Raw genomic sequence first — 19,837 nt, 5'->3', positions numbered from 1 at the left:
AAATTCAAAACGTCTCAACAAAAGACAAAATTCCTTGTTTGTGAACACAAACTTCAAGCATAAAGGTTGTGGCAACGACAAGTCTTTTTTTTCTTGGGCTCAAACGATACAGATTATTCGGTGAGATATTAAACTAAAACTGCGAAGCCTAAACTAAAGGCCTTTGCGCGGTAATTTAATACGATTATGAAAACTACCCTTGTGTAAATGAATAAATAAATAAAGTAGCGTTTACAGCGGTAGAGTGAACCACCTCGGAGGGAGTGACTAGTGATTTCAGCGGCTCCGTCACACACCGGATGAGCACCCTTCCCTTCCTCTTCTTGGCCGGGCTGCTGTGTCTTCCTTCCGGCTTGCCGAAGAAAGTTGCGGAGGGTTCAGCGGCATCTGGGCTTTTACACAATGGACAGCCAGGGAAGGAAAGTGGTGGTCTGTGACAATGGAACCGGGGTAGGTTCGCGTCTCGGGCTCTCCGTGCCGCCGAGCCGCGCGTCGCTTTGAACGGAGCCGAAATGTCGGGCAGTTTTGGCTGAAACAGGAAGTGGGGCTGTCAGCGTCTGCAGCTAGCTAGCCCGAACTGGGCGTGTAGCTCCGTTTGCGGCTCATTTTTCATTCATCCGAGCTCCCCTCGAAAACACCTCGCCGGGTGTTTGCAGTGGGCGAGCCCGGAGCCGGATTCATCGGCGCGGCTGGAGCTCTGGCGTGTTTTAAAGTCGCCACCACCGAGGGCTGGTCTCCGCAGCCAGCGGTAACCGAGCTAAAGCTGCTAGCTAGGTAGCCTGTCAGGGCAGAACAGCTGGTTCCCTGTTGGCAGCGGCAGGGCTTTTAAAGAAGGTTTGCTCGATAAACGCTCGGTAATGGCGGGGTTGCGTCTGTGCTACCCACTCATGTTGCTCCTAAAAGGCGAAGGCTTCGTGTTTTAATGTCCGTGTTGCTTTCTGCAGCTCGTAGGGAGGAAGGCTATCTAGGCCGTGGCAGGTGAATAGAGGAACCTCCTCTTTGGTCTTTTGCAGCGACTTCGCCCTTAAAAAAATGTTACCTGGCGGCGGCTAGCAAGGGTGAAGAAAAAACGCGTGTTTTATTTATTTATTTTTTTCTACGATCACATCCACAGCTGTTGACAAGCGTTTCATCAGGGCGCAGGAGGATGGAGGAAATGCTGCCGTCAAAGCCTTCACTACAGTGGAAAAATACCAAAAAATAAGTCTGACAGCAATGTCGGCTTTTTATTAGCCAGTAAAGATGCAGATTATTTTTTTAGATAAGGCAGGTTTATAAAGCAAAAATAGTTAGCTATTTTTTTCATATTTATAAAAATAAAATCTACCATGGTGGTTTTAAATGGAAGTAGGGCGCTGAAACCTCGATCAGTTCAATTTTGTTCCTGCAGCATTTGTCTTATTCACGTCCACACAGAACCCATCTTAAACACAATCACAGTAGCATCAACAAAGCACGCTCACCTTTTGGCTGTTTTTCTTTTTAAAAAAGAAAAAAGAAGATAGTCAATCCTAAATAATCAATAAACACATGTTTTAGTTGCACCCTAGCTGCTATCTTTAGTTGCTCAAAAAGAGGATGTAAAGCGCTACAACCATGCAGTTATAAACGTCTACCGATCAAAAGGCCAGAGATAAGAATGGCCAATTTTTCATTTAAAATAATCAGGGTTTTTTTTCTTTTCTTAATCAAACGCATCAAAATTAAGACCCATTGCTGCTTTTGTTTTAAACACACTAACCAACAAAACTGATTTTCTTGTATTATTAAAAGAGAAAATAAATAATCAAGGACAACGACACAAGACGGTTGAATAAAAAGCGTATTTAATTGTGTCACAGCAACCAGGCCGACGCAGGAGACGATTCCTGTGCCTCTCTGACCTCTTGACGTTTTAAGTGCGGCGCTTTGCTGAGCATCGGTTTAGTCTCAGGAATCTGCGCGCTGCACACACACAGGTGCCGCTGCCTCATCTGGAGCGCAGGGACTTCCTTATCTAAACACCGTCAGCAGCCGGGGAGGATGTTGGCTCAGCGCGGTACTGACTAACCAGGCTTTTTTTTTTTTCTTTCTTTCTTTCTTTCTCGGATGTGAACTTTTCTGTAGCGCTGTGTGAAGCCAGTGAAAAGAGGGGGGGAAGACAAAAAAAGAAAGAAAAGAAACGGCCATGTATGTGTCAGAGTTGAATAGAGAAGTCAAGAGGAAGTGAGAAGAGACAAAACCACAGCAGCTTATGTCACAGGCACGTATTCAGAGGTCTGACACACTCTGTTTCAGATCACTGCTCGGTGCGCGATGTGACATTATTTTTAAGTTCTGGGCAACGGGCTGGAAATCAGTGTGAGGGACGGCCTTATTTTTAAAAAGCTGGTTTTTCCCTGCGATCGGTCGGTGGGTCGGTGAGGGGAGGGCTGAACTAATTTCTGTCCTCTGGTGTCGAATACTCAAATGTTGGGCTCTGGTTCTAAAAGATCAACAATAAAAGTCTGAATGGTTCTTTTTTTTTTTTTTCTTTGTCCTTAGACCTTAGTTTAAACATTTCTTCATTAAGAGGTTGTTATAATTATTTGTACTACTGATGCAGCAAAGGTGCATTTAGTTCAAAAGTCAAGTGGATCTTTTGAATCGTTGGCTGTGCATACATGGATACGTGGTCACTAGACGCGTTTCTGAATCCCACGGCACAATATGACGAGCTTAAATAGAAATACCCTATTGCACCGTAGCGAGTAAATGTGAAAAATGTTAGGCGCTGCGATGATGGGTAACAGCAATGACCCACTGAGCTCCCTGATATTTAGCATCTTTGGTCACTACGATCCAAATCAGGCAAAGTCATATAAAAAAATAGTGAAAGTCCATCTTTTATACAGTTTTAGCTTAGAGGTTGTGATTGCACGGAACTGAAAATATTGTGTCCAAGCAGATCTTTGCCAGTGTGATGATTTACACGGCGATGAGGGTTCAGATTTTATTTATATACACATAATGCAGTTCTTGTATATCCGTAAAGATTTAAAGGAAAAAATGTATAACGTGATGAAATTGCCCTTTTCCCCCCCTTTAATGCTGTTGAATTATTCTAACATTGACACGAGTCGTAAAGCTATTGATGTTAAACTGATGGTTTGACTCGTATATGCAAAATGGGATAAATACCCGCTAAATAGAGTTGTTTTAAGTGCTCATTGCGCTCGAGCAACACGAGTATAACGGGCTAATATTAGCTAGGTGATAAAGTCAGGCTAGCTGCGATCGGCTGCGCTGCCCCTGGTTTAGCAGCTCCTGCCGTTTCCTCAGGTGTTCGTGGTTTTTACAACGAAGAAAATGTCCAAACCGCCAAATTTTCATCTTTCTGGTGAGAGTCGTAGGAGCCGGCTATCAGCCAGTTAACTTTCAGCGTGCGAGCCGAGCATGAAACCAAACCTTTTTTCTTTTTTTTTTTCTTTTTTTTGTCAAAGTTAAGCTGTGGGTTGTTTACCTTTTTTAAGTGCTTTCATGCGTTTGCTAATCACTTCCTCTTTCCTCTGCTCTCTTCATGGTTCTCGCAGTTTGTCAAGTGCGGCTATGCAGGCTCCAACTTCCCAGAGCACATCTTCCCTGCGCTTGTTGGGAGGCCCATCATCCGCTCCACAGCCAAAGTGGGAAACATCGAGATCAAGGTCAGCCCAGCGGCTCCTGAAAATGTCCATCTGACCCAAATCTTTTTGTTTTTATTATCATTTAATAAATCTCCCTTAAGCTTCTTGGTAAAAGAGCAAAGTTTGTGTCTAAAGCCCACGTGGTTGACATCTGAACCTGATCTGGTTATCAGGTTTTACAGGTTCTGTATTGCAGGTCTCATCAGTTTAGAGACTGCAGAGGGTGGCTTTTTTGGCAGCTGCCTCTACTTTTACTGCTGTTTGCTTTCCTTTTATTCATCTTTTGTTTTGTTTTTTTTTTCTACCTGCCTTGCCTTTTCTCCATGTTTCGGTGAAGTAGAATTCCCAGAAGATGGTAAGTTCAGGTTGGTGTGGGCCTCCTGCTCTTGCCTGGTATGGAGAGTTTGGAAATGTTATGCTGAAAATGAGGAACTTCAATCTTTTTTTTTGTTTTTTTTTTTTTTTGGTTCTGTCTTTTTAACTTACTGACCTAATTTGCTGGCTGATTTTTTTTTTATTTTATTTTATTTTTTATTTTTTTTTGTCTTTGTGTGTGTGAGTGTGTGTGGCTGGCCCAGTGAGTGGCAGGGAATAAGGAAGACATCCATCACTTTGTTAACGTACTCCCCCCCCCCCCCCCCCCCCCGCCGGCTGAGAGCGTTGGCAGCGATGCCTGCGATGAATCATAGGCCAGCTGTTATCGATGGAGTGCTAAAAGAGATTTTGGACCGCTTCCATTCTCAGACTCTCTGATCTCCTCGTGGCCCCTGACAGCCAAACGCCCACCGCCGTCCTACCACAGCTTCAAGCGGGAGAGCGATCCAAAACGTCAGCTCCGCCGGAGCTCTTTGTTCCCCGCTCCCAAACGTGCAGGAACTGCAGGCGTCGCGGCGCTTTAAATGGACGCCCGCTTAGGAGCAGAGGAGGCGTCCGCGCTGGAGGATGCGCGGCAGACCGCCGGGAGGACATCTGTTTTTCTTTTAAGACCACATTGAGGCGATGCCTGTGCCTGGTACTTTGTTAATGCCAAAGCACACAGGATGAACCCATAAAATGGCTGCTTTCAGCCGGCTTTTGATGTCTGCGAGCGCAACGTGAGATGCTTGACTGTGTGGCTAACAGCGAGTTCTAACCCAGCAGCTGTTTACACTGCTACAGGGCCTTGCATGTGGATGGTTGGATGGGGGATTGAGGAGGGAGGGGGGGTGCTGTTATTGAGGGGAAGTGGTTCCAGGTGTAAATGCATGGAAAACAATGCTTTGTAGTGCATGCTGGGTAACAGAGTCCTGCGCTGAAAGGCTACAGGAATGCATCTGTGGGCACTAGGCAGATGGCTCAAGATTTAGCCAACAAGGAAGACCGGAAGGCGAGAATAAGTTAGTGTATTGGTTTCCACCGTGTGCGAGCGACAGCAGAGGGTCCCAGAAGGAGCCCGGTGAGACTTTGGCCTGGTTTGACAGCGTTTGTCCGTGTTGACCCCGCCCCCCAGGACCTGATGGTAGGCGACGAGGCCAGCGAGCTGCGCTCCATGCTGGAGGTCAACTACCCCATGGAGAACGGCATCGTCAGGAACTGGGACGACATGAAGCACCTGTGGGACTACACCTTCGGCCCGGAGAAGCTCAACATCGACTCCCGCAACTGCAAGATCCTGCTGACCGAGCCCCCCATGAACCCCACCAAGAACCGGGAGAAGATCATCGAGGTACGCTCTTCACTAGGGCTGAACGATTTTGGAAAATAATCTAATTACGATTTTTTTTTCTTAATATTGTGATTTAATGCGATGATTTTTTTTTTTTTTTTTTTTTTTTTTTTTTTTTTTTTTTTTTTTTTTTTTTTTTTTTTTTTTTTTTTTTTTTCAGTTTATCGTGTCTTTTTAAACATACACAAACAACAAATCAATTTGCTTCCTCGCTGTGCAGATTAGGTGCTAAAAGACCCACAGCATCTAAACTCAGAGCAGAAATCATTGCGTTCTGCCTACAATATATTTCAACCAAAATTGCAATTTTGACTTTTCTCTACGTTAACCACAAGCAACAAAAATGGCCTTTAAATAAAAATGTTTGTAAACAAGGACTATTTAAAACAAGAACTTTTAATGTTTCTATTAATCAGAATATTATTCAAGAGAACAGCTTTTAATTGATTTGGACAATCCTTGTTGAACATAAAGTGCAACCAACAAGCAAGTCTATGTATTAAACTGATTGACCTGTACTTAATGCTATGTATGATTATATAAACTCTAAAACAAGTAATACAATAAGATTATATCACTGCTGCAACTGTCTCCCTTCCATGTGGAGGCAAACCCACTTTAAACATTTTACCAACACCTAATGGACGTGTCTAATTCACTAATTGTTACATAGCCAAAAATTGCACACTCTGCGATTTGGAAATTGCGTTTTTTTTAAATCGCGATTATATTGAAAATGCGATTAATTGTTCAGCCCTACTCGTCACAACGACGCGCCTCTTTGTTTTCCATTAGCTCACGTTTGCCAGGCAGATGGGGAGCTGGTTTGAGCCGCTGTGTCTGTGGCACGCGGTTTGTTTTCTTAGCTTATCTAATAGCAGCTTTTCACGGAGGAAGTACGTATTAATGGATATGCAGAAGTGAGACTAACGTAAATACTCATAGATCATGTTTAAACGATAACGTTTGGATGCGTTGCTGGCTTTCTTTGCCTATCTAACCCAGGTCCATTTCTCATGCCTTTCACAGGTGATGTTTGAGACCTACCAGTTTGCAGGAGTCTATATCGCCATTCAGGCTGTCCTGACGCTGTACGCCCAGGGTAAGAGATCCCATACATAACATGAATTATTATCCCTCCTTATTCCTCTCTCTAATAATCTCTACTGAATTAAAAGAAATGCTTTAATCAGGTTGGGGTCAGGAGAAGAGATGTAAGAGGCTTTTCTTTTAAAGGGGAAACCGCTGGAGAGAGAACAGCGCTTTCCGCACAGAACAGGAAGGCTGAACAAGCCGGCCTGTTGTGGACCATGCTGTATTTCTAAAAGCCAGTCTTTAGGAAAGCTTAGTTCACATAAGAATTTACATTTTATCGGGAATATCCAAGGAGGCTTTTGTTTTAGTAATGCTAGCTGTGCTTATTGGTGTTAAAAGATGACCGTTTGAAATGTCACCTATTTAATTGATTTGTCTCTTTAAAAAAAATCTTGCTGCCGCTCTTTATATAAATAATCTCTCAGGGCACAAATATAAGGAAAATAAATCTTTATGTTCCTCTCGTATCTCAGTATTCTGATGGATGAAGTTCTAATTTTACACAATAAGGGTCATTTAACGGTAATAAATAAGAAAAGCCTGTTACTGATCTGCCTTTATACCCGTTTTAGACTTCTCTTAAATCAGGCTGAAGCGACGTGGCCGGTCGTAGTAAAAGCATCACCTCTCATCGTCCCGGTAACAGCCGTCATAAATGGTTTTTAGGGTTTGATGACGCCTCCCACGCCCTGATGGGCGGAGTTTCACCCAGGAGGGGATGACGTATTTTCCCACACTCGTTCCTTGACTGGCCAAGCTGTAGTTGAGAGAAGAGTCACACTATGGGGGTTATTTGGGCTTGTGTTCACATTCGTAGCACTAATGTGAACAAGCAGAAGTGGAGCTCAGCCGCAAGAACACAAATTATAGACTGAGCTGTGTAGGCAGGAGCAGGAACTTATTTCACCCGCCTGTTTTACCGTGAAGAAATAGCAGCACCATCAGACGTGAAGTTGCACCTTTTCTCTTTGGTTTATAGAGATTTTCTGTACTTTGCCTTTTCAGATTTCAACAAATTCTGATTTTTTTTTTTTTTTTTTTTTACTTTCAAAAACGAACAAAGTTTAAAAGACATGTTGTCCAACAGAAAGTGGGCGAGTTTTAAGATAATGCTAGTTTATTAATCAAATGTATGACTCTAACATTTATCTGAATTTGACCAAACTCAACACTTTATCAAAGTACATATTGCTGATTGATGTTTACAGAGGGAAATTAGTGGGAACTGCATTAAAAAATAAGTAAGTATGAGGCACTGCTAGCTTTTAGCAAGCAGTGCCTCATACTTCTGCACAATCCACGTGTGAGACTTTCACCCATTCATCAGAACACCGACCATGTGACTATCTCAGTAATAAAAATGTTGCTGTCTGGCATCGATCTGTTAGGTTGTCTTGGTCTCTCCCTGCCCTTCATCAGTATGCACTCACCTCACTGAACCTGTTGGTTAAGCCCCCCCCCCCCCCAGCCTGACGGACTCCACAGCAAACTGCCCTGTTGGTACGTTTCAGGCCTCCTGACCGGTGTGGTGGTGGATTCGGGCGATGGCGTGACGCACATCTGTCCGGTGTACGAGGGCTTCAGCCTGCCCCACCTGACCCGACGTCTGGACATCGCAGGCAGGGACATCACCCGCTACCTCATTAAGGTGAGAGGAAGGACGGACAGAAGTTCTGGAGAATTGAAAAGCGAGCCGATTTGTTCAACTAACCAGACTTTGCTGATTGTGGCTCCAGCTGCTGCTGTTGAGGGGCTACGCCTTCAACCACTCTGCAGACTTTGAGACGGTTCGCATGATGAAGGAGAAGCTGTGCTACGTGGGCTACAACATCGAGCAGGAGCAGAAGCTGGCGCTGGAGACCACCGTGTTGGTGGAGTCGTACACGGTACCGCTGCACTTCTTTATGCCTGCTGTGGAACTTCCTGTTAATCAGATCAGAAATAAAGGAGCTGTGTGTTTTTTGTGGGTGCAGTCACCTGATAAATCCCTGAAAAGGAGTTGAAGGTGTGTTCACGGACCTCGCTGATGAACCAGTGGCTTGTAATGGGAGTCAGAACCGGCTGTAAAGCGCTAACCTCAGCTTCAGCAGAGGGTTTTTTTTTTTTGGTATCATAGAGGTGGTTCACTACTTTAAAAGGAGAAAGGGAAGTGCTGTGGTGAGAAACGCTTCTCAGAAACGGACTTTAAAGCTGAAAGTCATTTCTTTGCTTTTAATGAACCTGTAAGGGTTACCTTCCTCGTGTTCTAGCAGCTGCAAACTCCCTTTAGTAAATAGCTTTCAAGTCCCGCTGGATACACAGTCTTCCCACAATTCCAATTTAAATGTTTTCAAATATATTCAATTAGAGGCAGCTAAAATGCACAATCTTAGAAACTCGTGGTTGTGCGGTATTATGGGATTAAGCACAATGTCCCCGCTGCTCTCCCTGAGCGTTCTGATCAGAATGACCAAGATCTGGATCAGCTGTGTGCATTAAAGATGGAGCTTGGATCTACGGCTACATTCACGCTGCAGGGAAATGCGACCCATATCCGTCTTTTTCACGGCAGTGTGAACGGCCCGATCTTTTCAACAACAAAGCAATCCGATCTGTGCCACTTCCATATGCGGTACTAATTCAGATACGTCTGGGATATTTTTCCAGGTGCCCACAGAGTGAAAGGTCCCATTTTCTCGGTCTTTGACGTCCCTCTCCTGTCTCTCACTACACGTCCTCACAGCAGCAGCAGCAGCAGAAAACGCTGTTAGCTGCTGTGCTGCTTTCCTCTTACCTCACTTCTTCTCACAATGATGTGGTCTTAATATTGTCGGCTCCCATTGCTCAACAGCTTTCTAATAATAATCACAGACGCTGGCCAGTTTCTGCATTTTTTTTTGTTTGTTTTTTTGAGTTTTTTTTGTTTAAATAAAACTTTCTTGAAGACTTCTAGAAACAATTAGTCACCATAACTTGTGTAAACATTGCGCTGCTCTGTGACGTCTCCCTCTTATCTGTGCATGCAGCTCACTTTGTGGTCTTTTACCGTTCAGACAGAAGTAAGATGGTTGCATTTAATAATAATATGAACGGCCACCTTGAAAAAAAATCAGATTTAAGCAAAAAGTCAGAATTGAGCATCAAGGCCTGCAGTGTGAACGTCAGGCTACACATTGTTTATCTTAAATGTTTGAGAGCGTCATAAAGCAGTCAGTAAAGTTCCCGGTCTAAATAAGCTAATGCGCTAGCTGTTATTAGCCTGGCGCACACTACGGTACCCGGTTAATGGGCTTTCCCTCTCTTTTGAGCTGCATCACACAACGCTCACCCACCCCACAGCTCCACGCACACCTCCCACAACCCATCACCACTACTACCGCCAGGATTCCCCCATATTCTGGGGGAAAGCGTGTGGCCTTTGCCATGTGGGATAAACAACCTACCAGGTGTTACGTCCAGTCCTCTGGACATTAGAAATGTGTTAATAACGGTAGTTTATGTTGAGCTGTTTTCTATTTATGATTGGTTATGAGAGAGAGAGAGTGCTCTCATGGCATTGATCTCTAAACACCTGAAGTTACCGTAGTTAGACCCAGAGGAGAAGTGAGCCAGCTTTAAGAAACTCAACACCTTGACCTGAACGGAAGTTGCCTTAATAAAACAAGCATTGAGACGGCGGCGCCTTTTTCAGGCATTTTCCAGTTAGTCCATTTTTACTTTAATGTGCTAATGCCTAAATTTAGCCCTAACCTTGGTACCCAAGCCTAAAGCCCACCTACCCCTGACTTTATTTTCATACTGCGCTGAGAAGTCACCAGATGAACCATTAGTTTCTAGCCTATTGATGGCCGTGTGGTCCCACCATCATCAGTCTCTAGCTGCTTAATATCGCTTCAAATCCTGAGGCCTGCTTTGTAAAACAGGCTCCCTGCTGCCTTCAGCTGGACGTGTCGTATATCAAATTATCTGATATCAAATAAAATGACCAAAAGAATCTACATTTTCTTGCTCTTAAACAGTAAATTGTACCAAAGACAACAAATGTCCCTCCATGTGTGGAAAGGATTTTTATAACAAACGGCCGCCGTCCACCTGCCCACAGAGCCCGTGGTTATATTCCAGCTATCTCTGATCGAACTTGACCTGAGTGGACAAGAAGTAAGAGGATGAAGAGAATTTCACTTCCAGGATACGGATATGCAGTTACTTTAAAAAGAAAAATGACAAACTGGACCGTCTGCATCGTCCAGGACGTACTCGGCGCCTGAGGTATTCCTGCCAGCGCCAACATCGGCTTTCCCTTTTTTTAATCTAAAATCTGCTCCCCCCCGCATCCGAGCCTGGGTTTCATGTTACCGCACGGCGTATAATAATCAGCCCTCTCAAAGGATCCATTATGAAGTTCTGAAAAGCAGTAGGTAGCTTATTAAATATCGGCACCGAGCTGGAGGGTCCACCAGATGGCCGCCTAATGACGGGGTACAGCTGTTTTCTCTGGGTCCAGAACATCTGGGCGGGCGGCTCTCTCCGCCATCAGACTTGCTTTTCTTTCCGAGGTTCTTTTTTCCCCTTCGGAAGGGAACCGCAGAATCCAAACGTCTGTGTTCCTGCACGCCTTTCCGAGCCCGTGTTGTGTCTCGGCGCTCACTGTGACCGTGTGTGTGTGTGTGTGTGTGTGTGTGTGTTATGGTTGGTGTAGGCGGGTCGGCGTGCACGGCGCGCCCCAGACAAGGAGGGCAATGTGAGCGTGGCCGAAGGGCCGCTGAACTGCGCGTGACATCATTTCCTGTGCAGCCACTCTGCGGCAGCGGCTGGGCTCCCGCTTCCTCCCGCCGCTCAATGAAGCCTTTTGACACTCCAACGTGTTCACTCAGCGTGGCTCACAGCCCGCAGCGGCTCTGGCTGCTCTTCATCGTCCCGGGGAGGGTTTTATTTCCCGTAGCAGGGCAAACGTTATTTCTGAGGGACTATGAGAAGTTATCAGCTCGTTCAGAAGCCTTTTTTGTGTTGTATTTAATTTTTTTTCCCCACCTGGAGTCACACCCTGAGGCGCTCTGCCGCCTCGCCGGTGTCCAACCACTCCCCCCCCTCCTCATCCCTTCTCTTTTCATCTCCCTCCCACACGTTTGCAGCTGCCAGATGGCCGTGTGATCAAGGTGGGAGGAGAGCGCTTCGAGGCCCCCGAGGCTCTGTTCCAGCCCCACCTCATCAACGTGGAGGGCGTCGGCGTGGCCGAGCTCCTCTTCAACACCATCCAGGCCGCTGACATAGACACCAGGTGAGAGCCACCGGCCCAGTAAACCACAGCTTTAAAGACAAGCATGGCCGTATTTACAGTCACGTTCATTTCTTCATCTTTTGAGTTGGAGGAACAGAGAAATAAACCTGAGGCTAGACGGTGTGATTAGTCAGCATCTGCCCAGTTTAATTTAGGATCTCCTCTGTCTGTGAGAGGAATCCTGAACCTTTGTGGGCTTTGAAGTAATGCACAGCTGAGAAAGGTGGTGAAGATGTGGATGTTGGGTCGTTTTCCTCCTCCTCAGTCTCTGTCGTCCATGTTTCTCTGATCAGGGCCGAGTTCTACAAACACATCGTGTTGTCAGGAGGATCCACCATGTACCCAGGCCTGCCATCCCGACTGGAGAGGGAACTGAAACAGCTGTACCTGGAGCGCGTGCTCAAGGGAGACGTGGACAAACTTTCGGTGAGAAACTAACTTCACACCCCTCCTATTACCGGCTGTGTGATCGAAAACTGGCTGGATGTGGCTCACAACACGAGTGAGTCTGAGAAACCATGACGATGATTTGATATCATGCACATAAAATAATGGCATGAATAAGCTGAGCCGCAAACTACTTAATAAATAAAAAAACGCTCGTATATGAGGACACCTTGGATCTGCAAATATAATAAAAATTGTTGCAATTATTAATATATATATTATTAATATATATATATATATATATATATATATATATATATATATATATATATATATATATATATATATATATATATATATATATATATATATATATATATATATATATATATATATATATAAATATATAACTCATAAACTTTTGTCAGTCTGTGAATTAAAGCATGCTGTGAACGTAAACCACCACCAGGTGGTGTCACAGTGTAAAAGACTCTTTGTGATTCATTCGGGAGTTTCACTTCACAGTCCTGAATTTGAAATCTAGCATTCACGTTTCCAAGAAATAAAATTAGTTTTGAAAAGCCCTTGTCAAAAAAAAAGAGAAACAGATTTCAGGAAGTTTAATCTGATCCTTAGTCTTGAAATGAGGTAAAAAGTAACCTTCCATAACAAACACGTGTTTGGTACCTAGACATTTTTTAGAGATTTTTTTTATTTATTTGTACTCATAGAGATATTAAACAATAACCACTTGGATACTACCCAGTGTTAAAATGTATCCTTGTAGTTTCCTGGTGAAAGTGAGCAACATGTTTATTCATTGTTTAACTACCATAACAATTTTAATAATGTTTTTGAAATTCAAATAAATAGCCACTTTTATCTTTCAGAAAGTAACATCCTTGTCCAACATTTTGAGCTAGAAATTCACATCTTAATGCTGCGCCTCTCAGGAATGAAAAAGGTCTCTCAGGTACATAAGGAAAAAAGGAAAACAAAATTGCATTACAAAACAATGCATTAAAGGTGCATAGCCATGTTATTTGACATTTTTTAAATTTATACGTCAGTAACTCGCTGGTTTTTATAAAAAGATTATCACGTCCTGCTGGTGTATTGGTTGTTATTTTGGCATTTTATGCTTTGTTTTTGCTCAGTTTGTCAGCAAATAAAGCCTTTTGGTTTATTTATAATGACAACTGCAGTACGACACTGCATGTGAAGCAGGAGATAAACCAGGAAGCAGCTAACGGCTATTAGCATCTCCCAGTGAACTGTGGAAACAATGAAGAAAGGTCCAAGATCCAGTGGAGAAAAAAGCCCAAAAAATAGGATTCCAAGAAGGAAAAGCCTGGAATAGCGCTGGGAGTAGTGTTGAACGTTGGTGTTCACTGAAGCAGACGCTTAATCTGCCCAGGCTCAGATGTGACCACAGAGTTTATTGACGTTCTGATTTATAATGTGATAATAGTAATAGCAATGCTCTTCTTGACCTCAAACATTACAAATGGATTGATTGGTTGGTTCTTATCTTGATGATGTGTCCCTGTTTCCGCCTATGAACGGGAAATTCATTTCTCCGCCATGTTCTGAAATAAAGCTCTTAAAGTTGCTGTAGATGGGTTTATTTAATTAATAACGACTGGTCGATCACGCCGACATGCTGCTTTTCCACGAGGCGGTCAGGCTCGATCCGGCATTATTTAAGTTTGATTTATTAACCGCCGTATGGCTTTCTGATATTTCAGCCGTGCTACCAGTAGATGGCGCCACATCTGTTTGTCTGCTCATTGCGCCCAATTAGGACACTTGGCGCACATAGCCTTATTTTATATACATCAACTGGATTTTGGCCATTTTGGTATAGGAATATAAAGTGGCTATATACCGTTAAAATATTAAAATGCTAGTCTCTCATAAATGCAACAGTAAATTTGAACAGAACCTAGCAACTAGTGATGCAAGAGAAAGACGTACTAATCCGATAATAGACCTTCTTAAATCAGGGCTTCTTAAACCGGGTCTGCGTCAACACTTCTGTTTTTGTTTTGTTTTTTTCCCCCCAGATCACACACTTTAAATAAGGCTGTGCTTAGGGTAGTAGAACACAATCCAGATTTGACTAATTGAAATGTAAGTTTGAAATACAGCTGATCTAAATAGGTCCGGGTTATTTATAAAAAAGGGGTGAAAAAGCACTTTTCCACACTGCCCAAAGAGAAGCCAACCTCAGATTTGTATTTAACGATTTATGGAGAACAAAGATCGTAATGTTAATTGGACTGAAATATTGACTATATTATAAGGAATGCAGAAAAAAGAGTGAGTTTGTCTGGAAAAGGCTGAAACCATCTTTAGGTGGTGCTTTGAGTTGTAACTGAAGATCAAATGCGGTTAAAGATCTGTTTGTGTCAAAAAAGGGTAAATATGCCCCTTAAACATTTGTTCAGATCAACAAACTGCCGCTTTATTTTTCACCTTTATCTAGGGGGAACATTTGGACGGCACAGAAGTGCTTATTTCCTACCTCTAAGCTCCAACATGAAGCTGCTTAAAGGTTGTCAGCCTTAGATTGGACGTGTAATGAACATCTCCTGCCTCTACGAAGCCTCTCGGTGTCTTTCAGCTGGAACGCCGTTTTAGTTCACGCTGACGGCTCCTGTTGGCGTCGCAGATGCAGCGGTAGGCTCCCAGATATTTCAGTGGAAGTGAACGGAACCAACCAGCAGGAAGAAAAACATTAACAACACATTTTTATTGTATAAAAACCGGTTCCAATAAAATGTCTTCAGCACTGAAGGCTGCAGGGTTTAATATTGAAACTGACGTGCCATGCAGCAAATAAAATTTACAAGGTTATAGCTTGTATAAATATTACACAGAGTTTATGTTTCCCTCTTGCCAAAAAAAAAAAAAAAATCCAAATTTTGAGTTCACTGCTTAAACTTTGTTTTACATTTAACGTCACAACTCTACTTTTATGAAGCCGACGCTTCGATGATCAGGACGATTTTCTTTATTTTGACACGAGCTAGTTTTTATCTCATATGTTGGTGCATTGTTTGTTCTTTTTTTTTTTTTTTTAAGATGGTTGGGTCAGGATAGTTTACAAATTTTGAGTTAAATGTGCAAATAAAGAAATGTTTCGAATGTAGAGATCTAAAAAAAAAAATAAATGAACTCATTGCAGCTCATTAAAGCCCCACTATGTGCTCTGGAAAAGTGTTGTCCAGCTTCAGGGTCAACATGGGAAAAGGAAAACATGATTTCTGCTGTTCTGTTATCTGGATTAGACATATTTTAAGATTTGAAAAAGAAGTTTCTCCAACCATAACTTTTTTTTTTTTTTTTTTTTTTTTTTTAAGCACTTTGTGGTCCCTTACAAGTGGAAGCCGTTCACCTTTCATTTGAACGACATCGTCTGTCAGGGTCTTGTCTCTTCGTCCGTCTGTCCATCCATCCAGTCTTCTGTCCGTCGATTCATCAACGCATCTATTTTTCCTCACAGTTTGCTTTTGTACAATTATCTTCCATCCACTGTAGAAGTTCCCAGGGAACTTTTAGATTAGCATTTTTAAAAACGAGCCAAAATGAACCGGAAATTTGAGTCTGGGAATGGCAGAAACGTGTAGGAGCTGTTTAACTTGATCTAAATATTGGTAACTGTGCATTTCGTGGCACAGATCCCGGGAGCAGAGATGGATGCTAGCGCTCAGCAGAGAAAACGTTGGGCGGTCCAGTTGCGTTCTGATGCAGATCTCCCTCCCACTGATCAGAGGGCCGTGGAGGCCTTCATGGGGGAACGTGCTGGAAGCTTATCCTAACCCCTCCGTGCTCCTCTGTCTTGCAGAAATTTAAGATCCGGATTGAGGATCCTCCCAGGCGAAAGCACATGGTGTTCCTGGGTGGAGCGGTGCTGGCCGACATCATGAAGGACAAGGACAACTTCTGGTTGACCCGAGAGGAGTACCAGGAGAAAGGAGTCCGCGTGCTGGAAAAACTCGGAGTCACCGTCAGATAAAGCCCCAGGACGGACAGAACAGCCACACACCTGAAAACACAGATTCACAAACACACATTTCTTCCATTCGCCCATCTCGCAGAGTTTATCTTATTTATCCCTCTTTTTTTTTTTTACCTATCAGCTGCTCTTGATTTTCCTCAAACATCCAAAAGAATCAAGAGTTTACCTCTTCCTGCTCTTCTCCTCTCCTTCTACCTCTTTTCTTTTCTTCTCTCCTGTTTGAGGATTGGCTAAAACGTGTCCGGGAAGAGTCATTTCCTGCTTGGCCGACACAATTGAATCGGAGGCGGGTTTTTTTTTTTTGTTTTTCGCTGGCGGAGACGTCCCCCTGCAGGTAGATCTGTCGGCCCACCAGCTTCAGGCCTTTTAGGAGGGTTAAAACGATGCAAACTTTCAAACTCATACTGTCGCATTCACAGCCCATCACAAACAGCCACGGCCGCTTTCAGCATCTGATATAGGCGAGCGCGAACTGATCACTTTTTTTGGTTTGTTTTCTTTCTTTTTTTTATATATATAAATGACTTTTTTTTTTTTTTTTTGGGTGAGGATTTAAGGTTCTGCTCTTTTCTGTGGCTTTTTTTTCCATTAATTTTATCCTCCTGGTGTTGTGCATTGCTACCATTGTAAATGGAATGCACAGGGTGACGCAAATTCTTGTGCTTTTCTTTTTTGATCATATATATATATATATATATATATATATATATATATATATATATATATATATATATATATATATATATATATATAATTTGTTTAATTCATAAAGGGACAGAAGAACAAAGTAAAAGCCCCTGAGCTTGACGGCGAGTGTGTGACGGTACGTTTGGGGCTAGTGGGGGGGGAGGGTGTTACACGGTTAATAAGTGGGAGGGAGTTTATACTCTTCATTACACCGCCTCGCCTCTGTCGCCTCCGTAAATGTACATCTGAAGTTGAATGAACGGACGTGAGCAGTCCCTTGCTCCGTTTGTCGCTTTGCTCTCAGATCTAAAAGTTGGGAGGCAGTTGCAGGTTAAGCACCTACGCAGCCTGGAAAGTATCAAAAACATCCTGATAAAAGTAGAGGTGTTGCTGGGACCATATTTAAGTCCTCCAGGCTCCGACTCCCGGCGCTTTGACGCGTTAACTGGAGGCACTTCTATTTCGGGTATGAAAAATGTACAATTTTTTTTTTTTTCCTTCCCCTCTTTTCATGATCGTCTATCCAGTGCCAAGTGCAGTTAATGTTAACTGGATCTCATGTTTTAATGTCTTTTCTTTTTGTCACAGTTTTTGTTTTTCCTGTGTCGTTCATAGCATAACTGCCTAACGCTGATTTAAATAAAGAAAAGTGATTTATAATGAAGGCTGTGTGGGTCATTATACAGTTTCATGTGAAGGTTCTTAAATTATGGGACGCCTCGTGAGTTTTTGGAGGTATTGATGATAACACGCAGACAGACGGGGTGGGGCCTGCGTCTGTATGCAGCGGCCAGAAGGAGGAAGAGGAAATGGCACGGAGACAGTGGCGCCATCAGAGGAAGAGACTCTTTCCGTGCCTGAAATAAAGATCTCACCCCAGACTCTTCCGGCCTTGTTCCGTTTTATCCCCTTGTTGCGCCCTGCTTCCCTCGTAACCTTGAACTGGTACCTACACGTCTGGGGCCCAAACACAGGCGTGGCCTAAGGATCTTGACCAAACCTTGCAGTAGGCAGAGGCTAGTAAATATGGTTGATTAAAATAAAACTACTGACATAATCACTTCTTTTAAAGAAAACATGACCAGGGGAATGAGCTTTATTAGTCAGACTATCTGCTCCGTTGTAGTTTTTTTGGGACTTCAAATATTTTCCATTCGGTCCATCTGTCTTGCAAGGGAAACGCAGTGGCTTTATTTCAGCCAGCTGACTGGCTGTGCTCAGCAACAGGTGGACAGTGGACCTTATTGCTGTTTCAAACCTTACTGTTCACTTTGGCCGTTTGTGTGAACATCCTATAACTGGAACATTTCTGGGTTTTGCAGTCATACTTCATCCTTTTAGGTAAGTGTTGGTGACTTCCTTAATATGAGACTAGATAGTATGGCAACTATGATGCAAAATACAGTTTTAGATTTAAGAGTATTTTTTTTTTTTTTTAAATACCTTGAATTATTTGCTGTAAATAGGCTCTGTGCACAATATGGTTTGTGTCAACTTCCGGTTGATACGTGTTATGTTGAGCACTTCTGATGTTATCCTACAGCGAACTTTTAGCAGGTGAGCATTGGCGTTGTTGGTGAAGAAAAATTTGTGTTTAAGGTTCCGTGAAGGCATTTAACTTATCAAAAGTTAGGAGTTTCAGGGCTACACTACCAATTCGTTGCTCTACAACCGGAATATAAAGTTTCCATTTGTTCCCGGTTGCTAATGCTGTGCGTCTGCTGTGGCTAACTAAACTACGACGCGACAGCTTCACTCCCACAAAAGGTACTTGAGTATGTAGCCGGCATTTCTTACCGGTAGATGTAATGGAGACTCCTGGTGGATCAAGGAGCCTGATGAAAGGGGCTATACCAGTTCTTTTTGAGTGGGACAACTACTTATTGCCCCCTCGGAGGCTCAGTGTGTGGCAAGGCCGCCCTCCTGTGGATGGCCCTCCCGCAGACCCAGGAGAGAACCCAGACTCTGAGATGGATGTGACCGTGGCTCCACATCATGACGATTGTGTCTGTGACGACGGGATAAATTGCCAACGAGTTGCTAAATGAAACCGAGGGGCTGAACAGAACCATTGAGCAGCTTTGAGTCCAGGTTGAGGAGCTACAGCTACGGAGCCGCTTTGGTTTGCAGCGCATTGCAGGGTCAGATGATGACATCCGCTTTGACACCAGGTACGTTTGTACAATTTTTATAAGTAGTTATTATTGTGATTATTAAAAGTTTAATTTTGCAAGATTTGCGACACACTTCCTAGTAATAGCTAACCTAGCATGTTATTAGCATCAGCTGTCTCTGGGACAGAAGTAGGGCAAACCGTCCAATGGTTACATTAGCTTTACTTTCAGGGTGCTTACTAGTCTTTGTTTTATTTCATATTGGAAAATTGGTGTATGTCGCTGATGGTGACTTTAAGCAAGTCTTGGAGGCAGCGAGCCATTGTTTCTCTAGCAGGGAGACGGGGACTGGAAGTACTGCTAGTGGCTCTTCTTAAAGCGGAAGTAGCGTCACTGCATTCAATGCAGCCAGTAATAAGCTGTACTGACTTGTACAGTTAAGCCCAAAGTTATTTATACAGCAGGTGGATTTAGGTTTACAATCATTTTAATTCAACTGCCAAGTGTGTTTTGATGGATGAGGCAGACATGTCCAAAAAGATAATGACATTTCAGATATCAGAAAATGTCAACTGATTTATACCCTTTTTAAAGATCAGTGGCAAATGTTTAGTGGTATTACAGCAACCAAACAATCCTATCCAATCCAACTTTGTTTATAAAGCACTTTAAACACACAGACCGAAATATAAAGCACATGTTTCCATTGGTATTTAGTCATTTATGTTTGGTGATGAGTCCTGAGTCTTTGGGGTGTGAAAAGTCCTCTTTGCCATCACCCTAATTAGAGAATCAGTCTGGTCTCTGGCTGGGCTGCTCTTAAACGTTAACGTTGCTTCTAGTCAAAATAAACATGTCTGTAATGTGTCCTCCTTTATGCCAGCTGACCTGCAGTGCATGCCAATAAGGGCTGTGGGTTACCCATCG

General features: G+C 43.3%; 1 protein-coding gene across 2 annotated transcripts; it reads left to right on the top strand.

Annotated features, from left to right (window-relative positions):
* The first annotated feature begins 305 nt into the window (after positions 1 to 305).
* LOC105933336 (actin related protein 2) lies at positions 306 to 16,630 on the top strand. Of its 2 annotated transcripts, XM_021321623.2 has the most exons (10): positions 306 to 450; positions 3,552 to 3,662; positions 3,982 to 3,996; positions 5,131 to 5,346; positions 6,376 to 6,448; positions 7,953 to 8,089; positions 8,178 to 8,327; positions 11,553 to 11,698; positions 11,992 to 12,124; positions 15,936 to 16,630. In XM_021321623.2, exons 1-10 carry the CDS (start codon positions 403 to 405, stop codon positions 16,104 to 16,106), a joined length of 1,200 nt encoding a protein of 399 aa, XP_021177298.1. In that variant the 5' UTR covers positions 306 to 402; the 3' UTR covers positions 16,107 to 16,630. The 2 variants fall into 2 exon arrangements, with proteins under 2 accessions (XP_021177298.1, XP_012728273.1); XM_012872819.3 differs by lacking the exon at positions 3,982 to 3,996 and having other exon boundaries at positions 307 to 450; positions 15,936 to 16,106.
* The last annotated feature ends 3,207 nt before the right edge of the window (positions 16,631 to 19,837 follow it).

This window comes from Fundulus heteroclitus, chromosome 22, assembly GCF_011125445.2.
Source record: "Fundulus heteroclitus isolate FHET01 chromosome 22, MU-UCD_Fhet_4.1, whole genome shotgun sequence".
NCBI classification, from domain to species: Eukaryota; Metazoa; Chordata; class Actinopteri; order Cyprinodontiformes; family Fundulidae; genus Fundulus; species Fundulus heteroclitus.
Note: the sequence above shows the minus strand (reverse complement) of the source record. Positions and strands in the feature narration are given on the sequence as shown.